Here is a 21,379-nt window from a genome sequence, read left to right on the forward strand (position 1 = left end):
CTGGACCATAATTTTGAAAGTTGAGGGCACAAAGCGAAGAGTCTTCTCCTAGCCCAGCTTGCCAGATCTGTCCCTATTTGCCTGTAGGTTTCCTTTACAGCAGGTATATTACAAAGTGCCGTTAGTCATCATTGAATAAAGTAAGAAGTCTGGGAACCTCTGCTGTAATTTCTAAAGGCAAAATAATGTCAAGATGTGCCAAGATTGGGGCCACACAGTGGCTCAGTGGTTAGCACTGCAGCGCTAGAGTCCTGGTGTACAAATCCCACCAAGGGCAAAAAACCATCTGCAAGGAGTTTGTATGTTCTCCCCGTGTTTGCATGGATTTCCATCCCATATTCCAAAGACATACTGATAGGGAAAAATGTACATTGTGAGCTCTATGTGAGGCTCACAATCTACAAAAAAAAAAAAAAGTGCCAAGATTTACCCAAACTTAGAATCGCGCACACATTTTTTTTCTATTCAAAACCAGAAATGGATCCAACACAAAGGCAATGTATAATATATATTCTTACTTTTTTTTTAATCTACAGTGCTAGTATAGGGCTCAAAAACTCCATAAGGGTATATTCACACAATTTCAAAAGGCACTGGCATTGCAGATCTGCAGGAGAATCCGAGGGATGGCCTTGCATTGTGCTTTTGATCATGTAGTATGAACATGCCCTAAAAACTGCCTGTGTGTCACCAGTCTTAGGCTGGTCTTACACGACTGTAGTGGTTTTTGCGGGCCACAATTTGCGGATCTGCAACACAAATTTCACTTTAAAAATTAATTTCACAGACATCCACAAAGTGTATCCGCAATGTTCCATGTATATCAGTATTATGCGGATCTGCAAAAAAATAAAACACACCACAAAACACACGTTGACATCCGCAATTGCGGATATACACTGATGTATGTTCAGTGTACATCCGCAAAAATGCACGCGCCCATAGACTTCTATTGGACCCTCCGTGCCATGCAAGCACGGCCATTACGGACATGCGGTATACTGTCCAGACCACGGTTGCGGCGCACCACACCACTGACAAAATCTACGGTCGTGTAAGAGGCCTATTAGAAAACTATGGGACCGTAAATGGTCCGCAATTTTGAACCCGCAATTGCAGACCATTTGCGGTGCAAAACTACGGTCGTGTAAGACTAGCCCAAATGTGGTGGCATTTCTACTAGCCCCAAAATGGTACTTTTTCCTTTTTAAGGCAAGTTATGAAATTCCCCCACCCCTCCTTAAAATATAAGGGAGGAGAACCATCTGAGGCAAGATTTCATCTCAAATTCTAGATGATATACCCCTGGGAACAAGAACCTATGCTTATTGGAAAGGGACAGTCTTCTGGGATCTAAAATGTATCAGATGGCTGTAATATTTTATAAAGGTTAGAGCCACACTCACCTGCAGTTAATACAGGATGTAAATTCATTAAATATGCTTTTTTATTACCAATAATTATCCTAAGAGAAAGATGTATAATTGCTTTTGTAAATTAGAAGGAAATGTAAGTTTGTGAATACAGTCCGCACAGGATATAAAGGTATACAGTAGATGCCAAATGACCTTTATTTTCATTGATTAGCAGTATATCAATTAATTCTGCTTACCACGGTTAATAATCAGTACTTCCTTCCCCAAGGCTTTAATTGCTGTAATTTATCAAGAGTGTGAATAATTTACAACAGTGTTTTGTGTTCTATGCATTTAATGTAAGCTATAATTTCCTTTGCCTCTTTTATTATTACTCATTAAATACAGTAATGTTTTATGCCAGGAGTCTGCCTGTGGTGCATATAACATAAGCACTCCTGCAGAAAAACTACATTACCATCTTTGTTTCCTAAGAACTTACTGTGTTTACTTTGCCTGCTGTCAGCAGGGTCCCCATTAACATGGCAATTAGATTGTAAGTTCCATTGGTGCAAGACGGAGTTTGAAAAATTAACTTCCATTGCAATACTGTAGCCATGAGTTTGATGCCCATACATGGCAACAATGTTGACAAGTCTGTTTTAGTAAATTGCATTTCCTGGGGCATCTTTTAGGGCATCTTTTCTTATTCTTTTCCTCAAACTCATTCCCTTTCTGGTATTGCTCCTAGAAATCTATGAACAAATTTACAACTGGCTGTTACCACTTGGGATCACTGTCCCTGTTCTCTGATGCTGTCCATTCAGTAACTTTATACGGACACATCCCCAGCAGGTTGTGAATTAATCTATGTATTTCTAGGAGGAACAACAGAGGACAGCTCTAAAATAAAGCTCTAGAAGTAGTATATGGAGAATACAATGGTTTACTTTACGCTTGTATGTTTTACTTCCACAATCCAAGTTCAGTTGCCTTTTATGAAAATTGATCTGCATGCGGCTGTCAGAGAATTTATATTGAGTATAGATTTGAAAAAAAGACTATGATGATTCTTATTAATCTCTCCATCTTGCAAAGTTCATCAATCTTCATCAGTCCTATCATGATCAGTAGTATTTAATTTGTTTAATAGCCAAGATCAATGCGAGATGGATTGAATGTGTCATACTTTTTCATAATATTTAAGCCAATCAAATCTGTGTTTAGATTTTTTTTATATATGTGTAAAACTTACATGGTAAGGGTCCATGGGAATGAGTATCTTATCTGAAATGCTACCATACACCACTGATTACCTGTATGGCATGCAGGCACCATAATGGACTAGAATTACAGGAATTAAGTAGTGTCAAAGGTTTATTTCCATCTTGGCAGATCTTTTGAGATGGAAACAATTGCTCCCGATTCCAAACAACCAGGGTGGAATTTATGGGAAAGGCCGGGCATTTCTGCTCTACACGGATTCTGTAACTCACATGTAGGTTAATGGACACTACAGAAGCAGTATAGCACACCAGGCCTCATGGTCATGGGTGGAGATCTAGCTCCTGAACCACCTGGATGCTATGATCGATATTGAGTCTGAGTATCTTCTGAGTATTTAAGAGCAGAGATCCAGAAGTCTTCCGAGGACACAGGAGCCCGTAACATGTTTGCGCTATACTATTACAACGCTGAGCGGGTAATAGTACTGCAGTACAGGGCGGGAAGAGGTTGCAGTTGGACTAAAAGTGTGCCAGATTATTCAAACAGCATTAGACACTGAGAAATCTGGTGCAGTTTAAGACGGTCTAGACCCTGTTTTCAAGTCTGAAGCTTGGGGTGGTATTATTACACAAATTGATTTCTCTTTCTGCATCATTAGACAGTCCAATACAAGAGATATACAGGATGTGTCTCCCTGCTGCTCAGTGAGCACTGTTACAGCATTAAAGGGATCCTATCATACAAACATTTTTTTTCTTAGTAACACATCAGAATAGCCTTAAGAAAGGCTATGCGTCTCCTATCTTTCGTTGTGTTCTCCGTGCCACCGTTCCGTAGGAATCCCGGATCTTGTCAGTATGCAGATCAGTTCTCTCGCAGAACTGGGGGTGTGCCCCATCGCTCAAACAGCACGGGGGGGCGTCCCCAATGCTGTGAGAGAACTCTCTCCAGTGCCGGTTCCATCTTCGTCAGGAATTTCCTCTTCGTCTAGTCTTCCGACGCAGGTCTCAGACTTCTAGGCCTCGGGCTGAGCAGACTGCGCATGCCCAAAGGCCACAAAAAAATACTGGGTAAGCAGCCATTTTCTCGTGGCCTGTGGGCATGCGCAGTCTGCTCTGTCCGAGACTCGTGGCCTAGAAGTCTGAGACCTGCGCCGGAAGAAGAGGACAATCTTGACGAAGAAGGAGGCGGTACTGGAGAGAGTTCTCTCGCAGCATTGGGGATGTCCTCAGTGCTGCGAGAGAACCGATTTGCATACCAACAAGAACCAGGATTCCTACGGAATGGCGGCATGGAGAAGACGACGAAAGGTAGGAGATGAATAGCCTTTCTTAAGGTTATTCCGACGTGTTACTAAGAAAAAAATGTGTTTGTATGATAGGACCCCTTTAAACAGCTGGTTGGCAGGGATCCCGGCAGTCAGTCCCCTGCAGATATAATCAACTGATGGCCTGTACTAAGAAACCTTTGGCGGTATAGTACAAGTATATAGATTTTTATAGAGGCTGTACTACAGATCCATAATGTGATCATTGGCCCCAATTGGCTCTGAGATTATGTAAGTAGACAACAAATGGGAACATGATTCTAACAACAGAAATTCAGTGTAAAAAAAGAAAACACAGTAAAACATATTAAGTCTTTTATACATATATATCATTTACCTTTTCAAGGCTGTGAAAATAAGTGACTGCTTCACCAAAATACTTTCATTTCTGTCCAAATTTTGGCTATAAGTTAAAAAAAAAATTAAAAAAATTGTTACAATTGTATGTTTTCTTTTTTTTTTATTTTAATCATAAAAAATGATGAAGTCCTGAAGAAAGGTCACCGGCTTTACAGCAAAAAGGCATTGTCTCCTGTAAGGATTTTCAGTATTAGCAGAACAACAAATGACAGATTGCTATTCTATTTTCTGTAAAAAGCAGCCCGCTGCAGGGAAAGTTTTAGCCTGTAGTTTAGAAACTGCGGAAAACTCATGTTTTATTAAAGCGGGATGATGCCACTGATGGATGCCATGCAATTATGGCCACCTCCTCACAAAGCCGAAACCTCCAAACAGCTATTCAGCGGCAATCTATTAGCAGGGGGTGTAATTGAACTGTTAGCACTACAATCAACCTTATGCATAATGTTCTTAGATTATGTGCCATAAGTAAATTCTAAGGGGGCGAAATGTTACTGGGCTCTATTTTCAAGATGTATTAGATAGTGGACTTGTAAATGACTAATTATTAATGCATTTCCTTTAATGTGGGCATCCACACGCTTTAAGGTATAGAGTTGGTATATAATAATACATATGTTTTGCATTAACATACAGTATATATTCAACTATAGCTATTTATGTGTACGTATACACATTAATAGGTATAAAGAGATTTATTTTAATCAATATCTTAACTACACAAATGTGATCTAAAGCTTTTGAAGTTGCAGGAACACAAAGATTACTGTCGTGCAGAAGCACACTGCTAGTTTTCTTGATGTCAAGCTGTTTCCAAAATTAACAGAAATCCTAAAAGCAAATATAAATTGCTTTCTACTTACTGTTGGAAAATATGATTTAAGTGCAACTAAATTCAGTACACCATTCAAGCATAGTTTGGAACAAACTACTCTAAAACTGCTTTTAGACATACACAGGGAAACAATGGCATTTATCTAGTTCTGTGCTTTAGCTAAGACAGGGGTAGGGAGTTTCTTAGGTCACACAAAACATTATGAATTCTTCTATGGGTTTATGCATGCTTCAGAGTTGTGTGCCTAAGGCTGGTTTCACATGACTGGTCGTGAATTAAAGGCATGGGCGGTGCACAGGGGACACGTGGATGTTACCTGTGTCCTGTCCCGCACTGGTCATGCATCCGCGACCCCTTTCATTACATCAATAGAAGCCACAGAAGCAAGAGCTGCAAAATAGACCCTGCTCTATAGTTTGCGGCTCGGACTGTCGACCAGCACATAGGACTGTGTAATTCACGGTCATGTGTATGGGCCCATAGAAATGAATTGGTCAGTGTGCTATCTATGAAATTCATGGATAGCACACTGATCATGGTCATGGTCGTCGGCAAGGGGCCTAAAATTGTAGAGAAGAAGTCAGACTTCTTGTAATCACTGTGCAGCCATTTGGGACTTTGTACTATACAGTACAGAATTATTTTCCATGGGTGTCGCTCAATGACTGGTGAAGAAGTCAGACCCATGTCTTTAAAGCTACTGCCAGCACAATGGCCACAGGTAGTATCTTGTTTGGACCTAGCCAATCCTCCACCAAGGACTCCTGTCATCTTACTAGGGTGACTTGTACTCCCACATTGCAACCTCACTTTTCTGTTTAAATTAACCATCTTGACTTCATTTAGGCTAAGGCCCACATTAGGGCATGCAATTAAAAAATGCAGCGGAAACAACTTTTTCCTCAGCATTTTGCTGCACTTTTCTCTGCAGTTTTTTTTTTCTTCCCTTATTAAGCCTATTGGGAAAACACAAGTGTCTGCAACAGCCAAAAACGCTGTATTGCTGCAATTAGTGGGACCTTAGCAATTGGGTCACTCTCTAGAGTTATGGTGTTGCATGTTAGTAAGTCACCCCCAAATATGTTGAATCTTAACACTATTTAGTCTAAGTCTATACCAGGTTTTAGTTGGCTTACTATGAGCCAAAATCTTGGCACATTTTTGGCGTAGCCAGTTAAGCCAACCTCCCCTAGCAAGTCAAAACATTTTAGCCTCAATGAAGCATCACACTGCACCGGCATTAGTCATATCCACAATAGCAAATCTTGGTCAATGTCTGTTTGGTTGAATAAGTAGTGGTATAGGAAATGGGCATGGGTTTTAGCATTATATTTCAGCTTCCAGTCAGTTATCAGAGTAGAGTCCATGTTCTAGCAGTATCTCCTCTATGGTTGATGTAAAACGAATGTGCATTGCCACCATTTATAAAACTGACAATGTGGACGTTTCTTTAAAAAAAATATTTTAAAATTCTAATTGGATTTACACCTATTAAGGGCACCTATGAGAAAAGGCTTATCCCAAGCGAACCTACAGTCTACTAAGTATTGTTAAAACATAACCATGAAAATAATAATAATAAAAAAGGATGAAATTCATATAGTTTCCTTTCTTGCTGCACAACAATGTTGTTAATATGTAGGCTTAACACTATATATAAATGGCTATACAGACTCTATATAAACCCATGTATATACTGTAAATACAAGATTTAATTGACAAAGTGTTATTGTGATCACTTTCAGTGAAGGGCACTAGTATTGCCAGACTTTCTTGGCAAAGTCATCCACATGGCAGCTGCCTCTGCTGCAATGTTATTTCCAGAGATAATATTTATCTTCATGAGAACAAGTGTGCATCTCCACCTAGAAACAAAGCGCCGCCACTAAGATTGATCATCTCCATTTAATGGTAAAGTAGGATGGGAGATTGAGCATTGTGCATATTCCACAATGAAATATTTTTTTGATTCTTAGGCTCATTAGCGTTATGTAAAACCTGGCATGGGCCAGAGAGCTCGTAGACGATCCAAACTCTTATTAGGGGAGCTCATCTCTATAATTCTGGGAATTATGAGCTTACATATAAATGGACAGAGGAAAAAAATAAATTACAGTATTACACGGCAGCTGTGTGAAACAGTGTTGTAACAACACATATTGACTATGATACTATATTTTAGAGTATACAGTGTTGGCCAAAAGTATTGGCACCTCTGCAGTTCTGTCGGATAATACTCATTTTCTTCGAGAAAATGATTGCAAGCACAAACTCTTTGGTATTATTATCTTCATTTAATTTGTCTTCAATGGAAAACCACAAAAAGAATTGTCAAAAAGCCAAATTAGATATAATTCCACACCAAACATAAAAAATGGGGGTAGACAAAAGTATTGGCACTGTTTGAAAAATTATGTGATGCTTCTCTAATTTGTGTAATTAACAGCACCTGTTACTTACCTGAGGCACCTAACAGGTGGTGGCAAGAACTAAATCACACTTGCAGCCAGTTGAAATGCATTAAAGTTGACTCAACTTCTGTCCTGTGTCCTTGTGTGTACCACATTGAGCATGGAGAAAAGAAAGAAGACAAAAGAATTGTCTGAGGACTTGAGAAGCAAAATTGTGAGGAAGCATGAGCAATCTCAAGGCTACAAGTCCATCTCCAAAGACCTGAATGTTCCTGTGTCTACCGTGCACAGTGTCATCAAGAAGTTTAAAGGCCCTGGCACTGTGGCTAACCTCCATAGATGTGGACGGAAAAGAAAAATTGATGAGCGATTTCAACTCAAGATTGTGCGGATGGTGGATAAAGAACTTCGACTAACATCCAAACAAGTTCAAGCTGCCCTGTAGTCTGAGGGTACAACAGTGTCAACCCGTACTATCTGTCGGCGTCTGAATGAAAAGAGACTGTATGGTAGGATACCCAGGAAGACCCCACTTCTTACCCAGAGACAAAAAAAAGCCAGGCTGGAGTTTGCCAAAACTTACCTGAGGAAGCCAAAAACGTTTTGGAAGAATGTTCTCTGGTCAGATGAGACAAAATAGAGCTTTTTGGGAAAAGGCATCAACAGAGTTTACAGGAAAAAAAGAGGCCTTTAAAGAAAAGAACACGGTCCCTACAGTCAAACATGGCGAGGTTCTCTGATGTTTTGGGGTTGCTTTGCTGTCTCTGGACTGCTTGACCATGTGCATGGCATTATGAAGTGTGAAGACTACCAACAGATGTTGCAGCATAATGTAGGGCCCAGTGTGAGAAAGCTGGGTCTCCCTCAGAGGTCATGGGTCTTCCAGCAGGACAATGACCCAAAACATACTTCAAAAAGCACTAGAAAATGGTTTTAGAGAAAGCACTGGAGACTTCTAAAGTGGCCAGCAATGAGTCCAGACCTGAATCCCATAGAACACCTGCGGAGAGATCTCAAAATGGCAGTTTGGAGAAGGCCCCCTTCACATCTCAGGGACCTGGAGCAGTTTGCCAAAGAAGAATGGTCTAAAATTCCAGCAGAGCATTGTAAGAAACTCATTGATGGTTACCGGAAGCGGTTGTGCGCAGTTATTGTGTCTAAAGGTTGTGCTACCAAGTATTAGGCTGGAGGTGCCAATACTTTTGTCAGGCACATTTTTGGAGTTTTGTGTAAAATGATCAATGATCTGACTTTTTTTTCCATTCTCTTTTGTGCTTTTTCATTGCAAGCAAAATAAATGAAGATATTAATACCAAAGAGTTTGTGAGTACAATCATTTTCTGGAAGAAAATGAGCATTATCTGACAGAATTGCAGGGGTGTCAATACTTTTGACCAACACTGTAGCATCTTATTTTTAACTGAATATAAAAATTCATTTGTTTAGAATTTGTTTTTCATTCATAAATACTAACCAAGCCCTACAGAAACAGCTTTTGTCATATTCAGCTTCTTCTCTAGGGCACTTCCGGGGAATACAGACACTTAATAGAAACGTAATGCGGCTAGTTTTTAAATATCCACCCTATGGTGAACAGGAATAATACCAGGAATATCTAGCACAGGACTCGTGCATATGGCCCATATGTACCCCTGTATATAAATTATATACATTGCAGCCATCTACACCAGTTTTCTGGTGTAGATGGGTGATAAATAATGTTGTGCATCTTTGGTACAAGGTCCTTTCTTGAACAAAAGATGCGCCAAATACCCATTTCTACAAAAGAGGGCACAGCAGGGCGGGCCAGGGAGTCATTGACATATATTGATTGTAACACCCCAGAAAACTTATTTGGTTTACATTTCCATTACAACATACGGTTGTATGCTTGATTTATTAAGAGACCAGAGTTGCCCCAGTCAGGGCCTTTATTAAGACTTTTGCAGGAAACCCCTGTAAATTCTCTCCAATGACTCATCTGAGCACAATTGAATTCCACATATAGTTTTGTAGTCTAATTTAATTCATTACATTTTTCACCCAGTTGACATTTTTGGTGCACTTCACCATGGCTGAACAACTACATATTTTGAGTGACTAAGGAAGCACTTTTCACATGGGTGATTTGGATGATGGATCATTTTGTTACTTGCCAGTAATATTAAAAAGAACACACTGCTGCATTGATTTGACTTTTTTTTTTTGTCTATTCCTACATTTATTTTAAAATGGTTAAAGGAATTAGAAAATGGACAAATACATTTTCTTAACGTAGTAGGTAGTGAATGAGTTTGCTTTATTTATCCTGTACTGCTCGAGTTGGCCACTTTTCAGCGCAAACCTTAAATTAACAACTGCTGCTGCTGCTGCTGCTACTACTACTACTACTACTACCTTGGTATTTGTAGAAGTAGTAAAGTACCAGGAATGTCTATGAACAAACAGCTTTGGAACAAGGTGAATTTAGACAGGATGTGCAGAAAAAGTGGACAAATGAATCCGTATTGGGAAGTTCATTGTGAACTGTACAATGACACTTGGTCAAGTGAGTAACAAAAGTGACTGTGTTCACAGATAACAGCATTAAATAAGTTCAAATTTGGTTAAGGACTCCATTTTTTTTTAAAGTAAATTCTATACAATTTTGCAATATGCCAGCAAACCCAGGCTGCCATTCACAGCACAATCATTGAGTAGTTGAGTCAGAAACAGGACTGAAAAACAGTGAGACTTAACCGTTGCTTTGCTGATAGAGCAGGTTGTGATGTATTTACAACAAAGAGAGAACAACACAGGAGTAAATCCTATCAACAAATACAGACCTGAATAGCACACCAGGATCAAATGGCATTCTGCCAGAAGGAGAAAGAAACGAGTAGTGCTGTTCATGACAGTTGAAAGTCGATTGTTGTAAGAAATAAATGGAGTAGCATGTATGTTCACATTGTATGTTGAGCAGAAGACAATAGAAAAGTTTGTTTTTTGTTTTTTTTTAAGAAAATCCCCCTATTATCTCATGGTCATAATGTCTCGAAGCGCCTTTCTTTTCCATTTGACCAAAGTTCAGCAGACTGGAAGAATTAGCATAAAATGTGTACATTTAATAGAGCAGAATGAGCTAAGACTCTTTTTTTTCCCATTTCCTATTTACTGATGTCAGTGTGTAAATACAGATCACTTATGTATGATTGGGAAGCTGAACCTTGAATATTTATGAAAGGGTTTGCTGCTTGTTCTTTTCTGCATCATCTACTTCGAGTCATCAGAGAAATTCAAATTATAATCAAGAGGAAGCAAAAAGTAAACAAAGAACATCAGTTTCGTTTCCCTTCTAATTTATTGAGTAGAAATAACATTACAGCAATTATAAAGTTACAAACAACTGTCACGCTTCTTAAAGGCCATTGAACCCTTAAGACAAGTTGTTTGCCAAGTACAAGATATTGTTCTACATCATCACCCATGTCAGAAATGCAGGCCTTCCAAGGCTCTGTATCCATAGCATCTGAGTATCCCATCTGACACATTTGCTCAGTCTATACAGTACTGTGCTGTGTGTTTTAGGCAGGTGTGGAAAAAATGTTAAGTAAGGAAACGTTCAGAATATGTTAACTTAATTTAGTCAATTAACAAAATTAAGTGAATAAACAAAAGAAAATCAACGTCATGTCAATATTTGATGTGACCACCCTTTGGATGAGGAGTCCTGGTAGTGATAAGATACCCGAGGAGCCCTGATTTCAATATCATCAAGTAGGTGTGAGATTTCATGAAGAGAGAGAAGGATTTGAGCAAGCCTTCATCCACAGAGAAGCTGTTCATTGGTCTCCAAGATGTTTGGAACACTATATTTTTATGGTGACCCTTTGTATAGAGTAGCTTTCTGTGCTTTCCTGTACAGTCATAAAAATTGTTTATTACTATTACAAGCTTCTTCTTACCACTATCATGTGTTCTATCCGCCAGAAGAAGTCTGAAGCTGTCCAAGTAGACAAGGTGCTGGTTATTCCTCCATACTATCTGCCATGCTTCCTTAACTTGTATGTGGGGGGTGGTAACAAAGGCTGTAACAAAGCCTCCATGTCCATGGGAAAATGAAATTCCAGTCTGCCAACTGCAGGCATCTTCCAAGCATAAACAATAGACGCCCCAAAAATTTCCTTGAAAGAAGGAGTCTGCAATTTCATGCAAGTTTCTCCTCCATGCTTTGTCTGCCTCTCGTTGTCCATGCTTAACTTAGCTCATGGGGGGATAGTAACAAGGCTATAACAAAGCCACTACACATACATTGGAAATTCCATTCAGCCAACTGCAGGCATCTTCTAAGCATAAAGAGTAGAGACAAAGAAAATAGTCCACAGGTTTTTTTCCATTTCAAATAGTTAACTATTCATAGTTCAAGGGTAGTTGAATAGAGGATTCTTGAGGATACAGACAAAAAGAGTGAAAAAGGAAAGATAAGGTTGCTCTCAGCTTGGACACGTGGCGCCATCTTGCCTTGCCATGTCAACTGACTTGCAAAATGGAAGATAGAAAGATGATATAACCCAACATCCCTGAAACAGACAGGGCACAAAAATAAAGTGTTTTTACAGAGGAAGTATCAGCCTGCAGTTTAAAAAGGGAATCTAGTTCTAGAAAAAAATGGTTTTTTTTAAGAAAAAAAAACAAAAAAACCCTCACCTCTTCAAATCTCTGCTGTCCCACTGCTGACTGCTACGGTGGTCCCTCTGATCTTTGTTTACAAGCTACATTAGGCCTTTGTTAAAAAGAAAGGGCTCCTTGATGTATGTCCTTGGTCCGTACCACCATCCTTTAGCAAAAAAGCCGTACTCAAGTGCAGAGGTAATAACATCTACGTCTTGGCATTGTCCCCTCAGTTGCTGAAACTGGTATTCTTAGAAGGACTAATTGGACATGCTGCATGTATCTTTAACCAATTAACTTGTGTTTGCCCTAGACCCAATTCATGTAACATTTGACCATTGCCATATGCTTTCAAAATAGTAAAAAAAAATATTCTATTTCCTAAAGGTCACATCATCTGTGTGCTCATTCTTAATCTATATTAATTCACAGATTTGTAAAAAATTATTAATGACTATAGATGTAGTTTAAAGAAAAGGGATATTAGAAACTGTTGACAATACAGTTCCCTTAATGCCAAATGGAAAATTGACATAGTCTGTGATAGATTGATGATGTTCGCTTAGGCTGTGGGAGTCTGTGTGTCAGAACGGCATACTGATTTCATTTTTCTCCTTTAAATGACATTATGAGGCATGTGAAAAATCCATATATTTACTGTCATTATTCATTATAGAAAATATTTTTTATACTTTAAAAATCCAGTTTTTTCCTTCTCCTAGGGGCACTGGCCAGTGTATGAAATTAAGGATTTCTACATGCTTTATATTAATACTCAAGAATAACGGCTCTGCCATTGTGTTAAAACTTAGCAGCTGAAGAGACATGATTAATGATACTAATATTTCTATGACAACCTTTGTTAGCTCTCTGTTATGACCAGCTACAAAGTGTTGATAGCTTTATACTGGCAGTTTCATAATATGAGAACATTAGTTTTTGGCAAGGTATCTGCAAAATGTAAAGGTATATGGCATATGTTATGCTTCAGACATACCTTCTCTGTCATCTAGGTAGACATTCATCAAAAAGTCTTGCAAGGTAACAAAAGGTTACAGTGCAGTTTGTGACATTTGAGATCTATTACTCTTCCAAAGTCTTAACACTGAAGTTCCACTTTTGGCTCACCGGGAATTGAGAAAGTGTCTTTGCAAAAGGCAGACAAGTCATTTTTCTCCCATTAATCGCTGCCTCTATTAAGGGGTTATAACTCACAGATTACCAAAGTTTGCATTTAGATGCATAGAAAGTTTATATATATATATATATATATAGTTCACTATAACATTCCAGTGGATATGCTGACAAAGTACATCTGTCAGGGATGTCTTGACAGGAGATTGTAAGAAGAGAGGAGACAGAGGGGAGAGGAGTTAAGTGCTAACACCATCACGCCAAATGACCCCTTCCTTTATCTATATGTCAGGATCAGGGGATAACAACACTCTTTAGGGAGTGTGCACCTTTACAGTCGTATGGAGACTTACAAGCCTTTTTCACTCCACTGGGGGATTATGGGAAAAATGGGAAGCAAGCAGAGGCACTGTTTTCTTATTTACATCTTGGAAAACAGATTTGCATATTTTTCCTACCATCTATATGTGAAATAGACTGTTTATCATATTTCAGTAGGGTATTTGTCACTATAACCTTTATGTTTTTATAATATTTTTAAGGATTGCACTCAGCTCTGACTGACAGCACATCCAATTTGTTTGTCCCTCTGATTAGAGATCTGCCTTCCTGATAATTCTGCGTTAGCTGTGCCAAATGTCAATTGGGTCTCTCTAATTTAGCAGAAAACTGATATTTAGAAGGACTATGATTATAGTGGATTTTTAGAACGACCATATTTTCTTGATATTCATGCTTTAGGAATGTTGGCAAAATATTTCATTACAATCCTCTGACATAAATCCATTTCTCTTATTTATTATCTTGTTGCCATGCTTTTATATAGCAGGTTTTTTGTACTCTGATACTCAACCTTGAACTTTAATTCTAAGGAAATGGAAAGAAGTATTAAATGGCTCTAGATCTAGATGTTGCTCTGATGTATATTAGACATGAGCAAGAGCTTAGAAACTTGCCCAACTGAGTTATAAATTGGACGGGCCCATTGAAAGGTATGGGTCGGCACTTTTATCCGCAATTGTAGATAAAATACTCGGTTATATGCATTTAAGGAGCCGGGTGGAGAATGTAGAATTAGTAAGTACATACTAACAAGAGGACAGAAGACCAGTGATGTAGAGTAGTAAATGGTCAAAATGGAAAGAGGACTGAGACATGGGTGGAAAATGCACTTATTGTTTATTTCCTATCATTTGCTCTGTGCTACACTTTAGTATATGGATATTTCATCTTTTTATTTGTATTTTTTTACTAAATGTACCTTTCAGCATTTCACACATTTTTATACTGTATATGTATACTGTATATCACATGGCCACTAATATTATTTTGCATCTCCGCTGTCTTTATCCATTTTAATAAATGTAAGAGTACTGTGTTTATTGAAGGCACTGTAGACATCAGATAGTTGCAGTGACATGATGTTCCTATTTATTATTCCCTTAGGGTACACCTGCAAGTCTTGTCAGATACAAGGTGGATGTGTCCATATTTCCATACAGTGCTAGTATATTTGATGTGGAGGAGAATACTGGTCGCGTTGTAACCAGAGTTAATCTCAATGAAGATCCCAGCACAATATTCAGGGTAAGCGATTTTTTAAAAATATTTTTTTGTTTATTTTCCAGTTACTGAACTTTCAGCTATGCTGATTTTTATCCACCTGATACCATGTGTTCAGGACACCCCATATCTTCTGTGTTTTACTAAAGTAATTAGTCAACATCCAGTACTTACATTACACCAAATCCATTGCATTGAAAACGCAATGAAATCTATGGGCAACATGTTATAGAGCAGGATCTGTTAAGAACATTTACATACTGTTTTATAGGGGGAAAAAGTCAGTACAGATTAAGATCTATGGATTTAAAAATTTGCTCATTCTGAGCTTTGTAGTCATGCAGATAGTCCTACACAGTGAATGACAGGCATTCCTATATTACTATGCATTCAGAGATATCTGACTACTTACTGGACTTACATCTTGGAAAATAGATTTGCATATTTTTCCCACAATTCCACAGCGGAGCAAATATGGCTTTGTAAGACTCTGCATGCCTGTCAAGGTACTCTCTCCTCAAGGAGTGATATTATCACCATAACCTGGTCCAGAAGTCTCTCATCTTTGCCAAACCAGCTTTCCCTATGCTGTGCTGAAGAAATCCAACTAGATCGAAACAGCGCTGTCCACAGCTGGGATTCTGTTCCTTTTGGAATAGAATAATTTGGTTTTGCATATCCTCGCATCGTAGCAATATACTTGAAAAAGCCATTCATGATGTTTAAGGGGGCTACCCCTAGAGGGCAGAAAACAGAGGCACTGTTTTCCCATTTACATCTTGGAAAACAGATTTGCATATTTTTCCCACAATCCCCCAGCGGTGCAAAAATGGCTTTGTAAAACTCCGAACGTCTGTCATGGTACTCTCTCCTCAAGGAGAAATATTATGCCCATAACCTACTTACTGGACAGAAAGAGTAGACTATACAGACTATACCTGTGAGATCGGCAGGGTCCAATCATGTGATCCAGGGGTCAGAAACAAGCTGGAACCCCCAGGTCTCATCATAAAGAATCCACCATATAAGTTAAGGTTATTTTAACTCTGCTCATCCTCCTCTATAACCTAAAGCCTGTAGATTGGACTGCATTCTTAATGTGGCCAGACAACCCCAGTAAACAGATGGAGAACATATAGGTCTCTCTAGACACTTTCAATTTCCCTTAATTTGACAGGAATGGAAAAGATGATATATGATGATGAACTATCTAATGGAATTGAAATATATGTGAAATGATTCCTAAGTACAGAAATACTGTCTGTCTGTTCTGCAATATCTACACATATACTCAAGCACTCTATAGCATATAGAAAGCATTAGACAGTTCTGCTTGGCTGCACTTGTGGCATCTCATCTTTGTTTGCGCCAGTACAGGTTACAACCCATTGTTTTACAATGCATTAAGTTGTCTTGATGGGAAAATAAGTATGTTGTCACATTTGGTTCTGATGGATAAAATCACCTTTATAAAGACATTTTTCTGCTTCATTTAAAATCTCTTCTAAAACAAATACCAAAAAGCTCTCCACATTTTAGGAGCTTGACTTACAAAGTAGGACAGCTAGATGTTATCATGTAAAACGAAAAGTATTCCATACAATTCTAAAAATGGCTCTATGCATCTGGCTTATTGCATTATTGAAAAACACTATATGTAACTAACATAGTAATTCATGTATGCTACCAGGTTTATTTTTCTAAGAGCAACTATATCCGTGTTTTTATTTGCTACATAATTTACTTTATGGAAAATATCTTCTATTTTTTAATGAAAATGTATGGGAATTTCCATAACAATGGGTCCATTTCTCCTTTTTTAAGCTAATGGATGACCTTATCCATATGTTGAAAGTCAGAAAAAATACTGGAATCAGCCACTGGAATCATTCGTTTAGCAAGACTTCCAGTATGAAATATGGAGCATCATGAGACATCTTTACTTTACATTAAGTATCCATTTACATGGACAGATTTCCAGCCGATAATAATTGCCAGATGACAATAATAGCGTGTCAAGTGGAGCTCATATAGTAAACTTGAACAGAGTCATTATTAATATAGTAGCTCATCCCCATTAGTTTGTATATTGTCACCAGCAAATTCCTGTTTACACGACATATTGCCAGGAGAGCTTTTTTCATACTAACATAAATAAGCCAACAAACACGTATTAGCCAGTTTTTTAACTGGTCGCTATTATGTTTAAATGGGCAATGATAGGAGATAAACATGACTAAAAACATTTGTTCGTCTGACCTTAAACGCTCCTAAAATTTTATCAAAAGTTCTCAAGCTGTATAAACCTTCATATGCAGTTTCCTATTAGCATTGTTGCTGCTAATAGCCTCATTATAACTGCAGCCCATTTTCTATTTCTCTATGAGGCAGGGAGCATACATGATATAGAGCAGTTTGTAACGCCCTTCCAAACCCATTACAACTACTGGAATCTTTACATAGAAGACTGGATTCTCTTCCTGGAAACTCTTCCACAGAATCCGCTTAAAATTGGACAAGAAAAGTCTTGTAATGGAGGAACTTTCTCTCTACCGGTTTCTGTATAAAACCAGAGGAACTCGGGCATACCTATTAAAGTCTATGGTGTCTGTGGGTTTCTGCGTGTAACACTTTTTGAGTGGATAGGGTCTCCATATTTCGGGTTCCCGTGTAGACCTGAAAGAAAAAACCCGAACTCTACTACATACTCTATTTACTGAGAGTAAGTTGTCTGAAATGTTAGTGACTATTTAGTCTATAGAACAGATTAGTTGATGTATCACATTGACTGGAATTATAAATACTCATTTTACCTTAAATTTCATTTCAGGACTTTTTGTTACCCAATACTAGGCCCCATTTTATAATTGTATTAACTTACTACAATGGTTTGGAGCTACAATATCATATGCTACCTATGGTAGTATGGCGCTGTTTTTGGAAGAAAGCAGCTATGCTTTACCAATGTGGAGAACCCTTTTATAGTAGTGAGTACTAAAAGTGATTAGTATACAATACCCCTAGATCATGGTTTCCCCTGTATACTGCTTATACCAAAGAGGAGTTGGATGTCAGCACAGTACCATAATATGAATATTCCTCCTATAAGCAGAGCCAGGAGAGCTGATATGTAATAACTGTAACATCATCATAGAAATTATATATTGTAAAACTCTAATTAAACCTTTGTAGTCCTATGCAAAAAAAAAAAAAAAAAAAGTGAATAATAAAATAATTGCCATGTAAATTATTTTACTAGACATCTCTGATGCATAATATCCGAGAAAAAAAAGCTCATAGAGATTGATTGGAAGCTATTATTGCTTCTTTGTCTTGAATAACAAAGATGTCTCTTATGCAAGACAGACATTCAAAGGAGGTTAAACAAAAGGTGAACACTGATTGGATTTGTGATCAGGCAGACAAATAAATACTGTGAAGTCCCTCCATTAATCTTTAGGGTTTCCCATTTCTAGATAGACGCTGTAAGGCTGCATGAATTATACTATATAAAGACAAATGGGTATGGTAGCATGAAGGCCAGTGTCCTGCCTAAATCTCAAGGTTCTTTTAAACAGGCAGATTTTCTGCCCATAATTACCACTATTTGATAATATTAGTCGATTGTTGCTCATTAGTTTCTATATATTTAGCAATCATCCTGACTAACGGTGACAGATCAATAGTTAATATGATCATTTGTTTACATAGAGTCTCATTATTGTTGGTAGAAAACTCCTGCTTACACTTGTTCACCCGATCATTGACCCAGGTGAGAATATATTACACAGCCTAGACAACCTAATTTGCACACTGCAGAAAACACTTTTTAATGGCATTACAATGGTTAAAGGGCTGCGTCTGCTATAGACACGCTGCAGTATTACATAGCTACAATACTAGGCAAAAAAGTGATGCTGTATCTGGTGAAAAAGCAGAATAGTTTTCTAATCCCATACAGCCCCATAAAAAAGAATGACATTTTATCAGAATATTGAAATGCAAACTTATCTATCACAGCAATCCTATTGATTTACAGAATAAAGAATGTTTGTTTGTTTTTTTCACCCCCAAAATAGTGGAATTTATGCTTTTACAGTTTCAAAGTACATTACATGGTATATTTGCGCATCTTGCAATGCAATTGGTCCTGCAAAAAACAAACCCTCATACTGTAGATTAACCTGAGAAAGTCATCTCTGGGAAGTTAGGAAGGAAAGGCCGAAAATAAAAAGTAAAAAACTATAGTAGTCCAACTTGACAGCTGTAGAAAAAAAGTTAGGATCTGCATGTCCACACTACACATTTTATACAGTGATCTGCAACATATTTTCAAAAGAATGAGTTACTTTATAGATATGTTTATCAAACTGTATAAATCCACTTGTCTACTAACAGTGGCCTCTTCCAAGTGCGCCCCTACTCTACTTGTACAACGCTGCATGAAGTGCAAAATGATATCCAAAAAGCCTAGTTTTGTTTGTCCCTATGACATCTGCTATCAGAGGTGACAACTTGATACCCTCATACACATTATATAGTCTGAGAGTGTAATTGTTACAATTAGTTAGTTTGGACCTTAATATGAATGGTTACCTTTAAACTTTAATTAGACATGTTATTTAACAGTATACTGCTTGTAAGTAGAGATGGTTTGGCGTAATAAAACTTATTGCAATGAATACTCATGAAATTCGGCCCTCAAGTTCGTTTTGTCATGAACTTGAATTGCCATTATACTCTCGGGTCTGTTTGAACCCTATATTATAATATGTGCTGGTGCAGAAAACCTTGTTTTCACCTTGACTTACCACCTCTCCTGGCAGTCCATCAGAATCCTCTTGCAGCATCTTGGTTGACGTCACCCACCCTAGGGTCAACGCTGAAGCCTATCATTGCATATAAGAGTCATGATGTCTGTACGCACCCCATAACTACTGAGGTCCAATGACAGGACTCAACAATGATCCTAAAGTGCATTATGTTGGCCAGGAGGCCGAAATAGAAAAACAAGCATGTGCCAGATGCTCAGACAATTTAATGGTTTATTAAATTGCCACACCTCCACTTATTAAGTTCTGTATAAAAGTGATTTGTGGGCGATAGACCTAAACGTTTTAGGTTTGCATCAAACCAGAACTTTTAGAAAATTCGGGTAGAATCAGAATCTGTTTGCTCATGTCTACTCTTAAGTCTTCACATTTGCCATTGCGCCCAAATGACGAGAATAGTACAGTGGATACTTTTGTTTGGCTACATCACAACATATTTTCTATGGTGCAAGAGTCATGTACGTGTACCTGGTATGTATAAATGTATTCTTCGCTCTAAAACCTTTATTACAACTTATTACCAGAAGAGCCATATTTATAGTTCTAATAATGGATCTGGTCTTACAATGATATCCATAATCTGTTTGCTTGTTTTCCCTGCAGCTGGTTGTGATTGCTTACGATGACGGTGACCCTGTGAAATCTAATAGCACAATGGTAATAATAACAGTACTGCAGCCATCGGTAATCCCACGGTTCACGCAAGACGAATACAGGTAACAAATCTTTCCAAATAAATAGCTAAACTAATTTGCTAATTGCAGATGACAATTATTCATTCTGTAGTATTACATAATTATTTAGTATTCTAGTATGTAATAAGTTTTTATATAAAAATATTATCTGCAGATTTAATTGACATATCAGTTCATGATCGTTTCAAGACACCTGTGATGGTGTTATCCAATGACGTGGATGACTACTTTCCAAGATAGAGAGCCTTACAGCTATTCGTTTCACAAACTCTGTATGTACATAGTAAGCTAAGAAGCGGAACACCCTAGACCTATGATATGAAGCATAATAGAGCATTGATGAGGTTAGGGAAGCTTCAGGTTTTAGACAGAGTATGTTGATATTTCTGGCACATCTCACTCAAGCAGAGGAATTTATTAACAGTGATGTAGGATATATAATGTTGTGATGCTTCTGAATATTCTGGGACAGATGCTTCTCAGGATGACATGATTTGCAGACGCCTACTTTTGATGATGTCATTATCATTTTACTTTCACTATATGATGTTTTACGTGAGTAGTTCTTATTTTGTCTATCCCATATTTAAAGGAATGAATTGAACTCTCGCCTCCTTCCTATTTTCGTAAACTACACTTCTTTCCATATACACTGTATATTGATTAAGACCACCAGTATTGGGCGATTGGGATTATGCTATTTACTGTATTGCACATGATGAAAGACTAATCCATCTTCCTAGACATAACAAGCATTAAGAGATTATCCGTCTCACTGCGATGACAGCTTGCACTGAATATTTGTTCAGTGCGTTTGTTTTTTTTAATACATGATAACTATGAACAGTGTTCTATACAAATCACTTGCCGGCAATAATGTGGCTTGCTACATCTGTGATACTCTTTAGCAGGTGCAACTTCATAGATATTGGCAAGTAGAACTACGTAGAATGCACACAGAAATGTTATCATAGCAATAATGCCTGGACA

At 38.0% G+C, this 21,379-nt stretch overlaps 1 protein-coding gene across 3 annotated transcripts in view; it reads left to right on the plus strand.

Moving 5' to 3' along the window:
- The window catches only part of PCDH15 (protocadherin related 15), a 1,015,846-nt gene that overhangs the window by 787,648 nt on the left and 206,819 nt on the right, over window positions 1-21,379 (plus strand). For all 3 annotated transcript variants that reach the window (XM_075257479.1, XM_075257481.1, XM_075257480.1), the window contains 2 exons: window positions 14,746-14,886; window positions 20,298-20,410. In XM_075257479.1, coding sequence (XP_075113580.1) covers window positions 14,746-14,886; window positions 20,298-20,410 — 254 coding nt within the window. The remainder of the gene's footprint in view (window positions 1-14,745; window positions 14,887-20,297; window positions 20,411-21,379) is intronic.

Source organism: Leptodactylus fuscus, chromosome 10 (assembly GCF_031893055.1).
Source record: "Leptodactylus fuscus isolate aLepFus1 chromosome 10, aLepFus1.hap2, whole genome shotgun sequence".
NCBI classification, from domain to species: Eukaryota; Metazoa; Chordata; class Amphibia; order Anura; family Leptodactylidae; genus Leptodactylus; species Leptodactylus fuscus.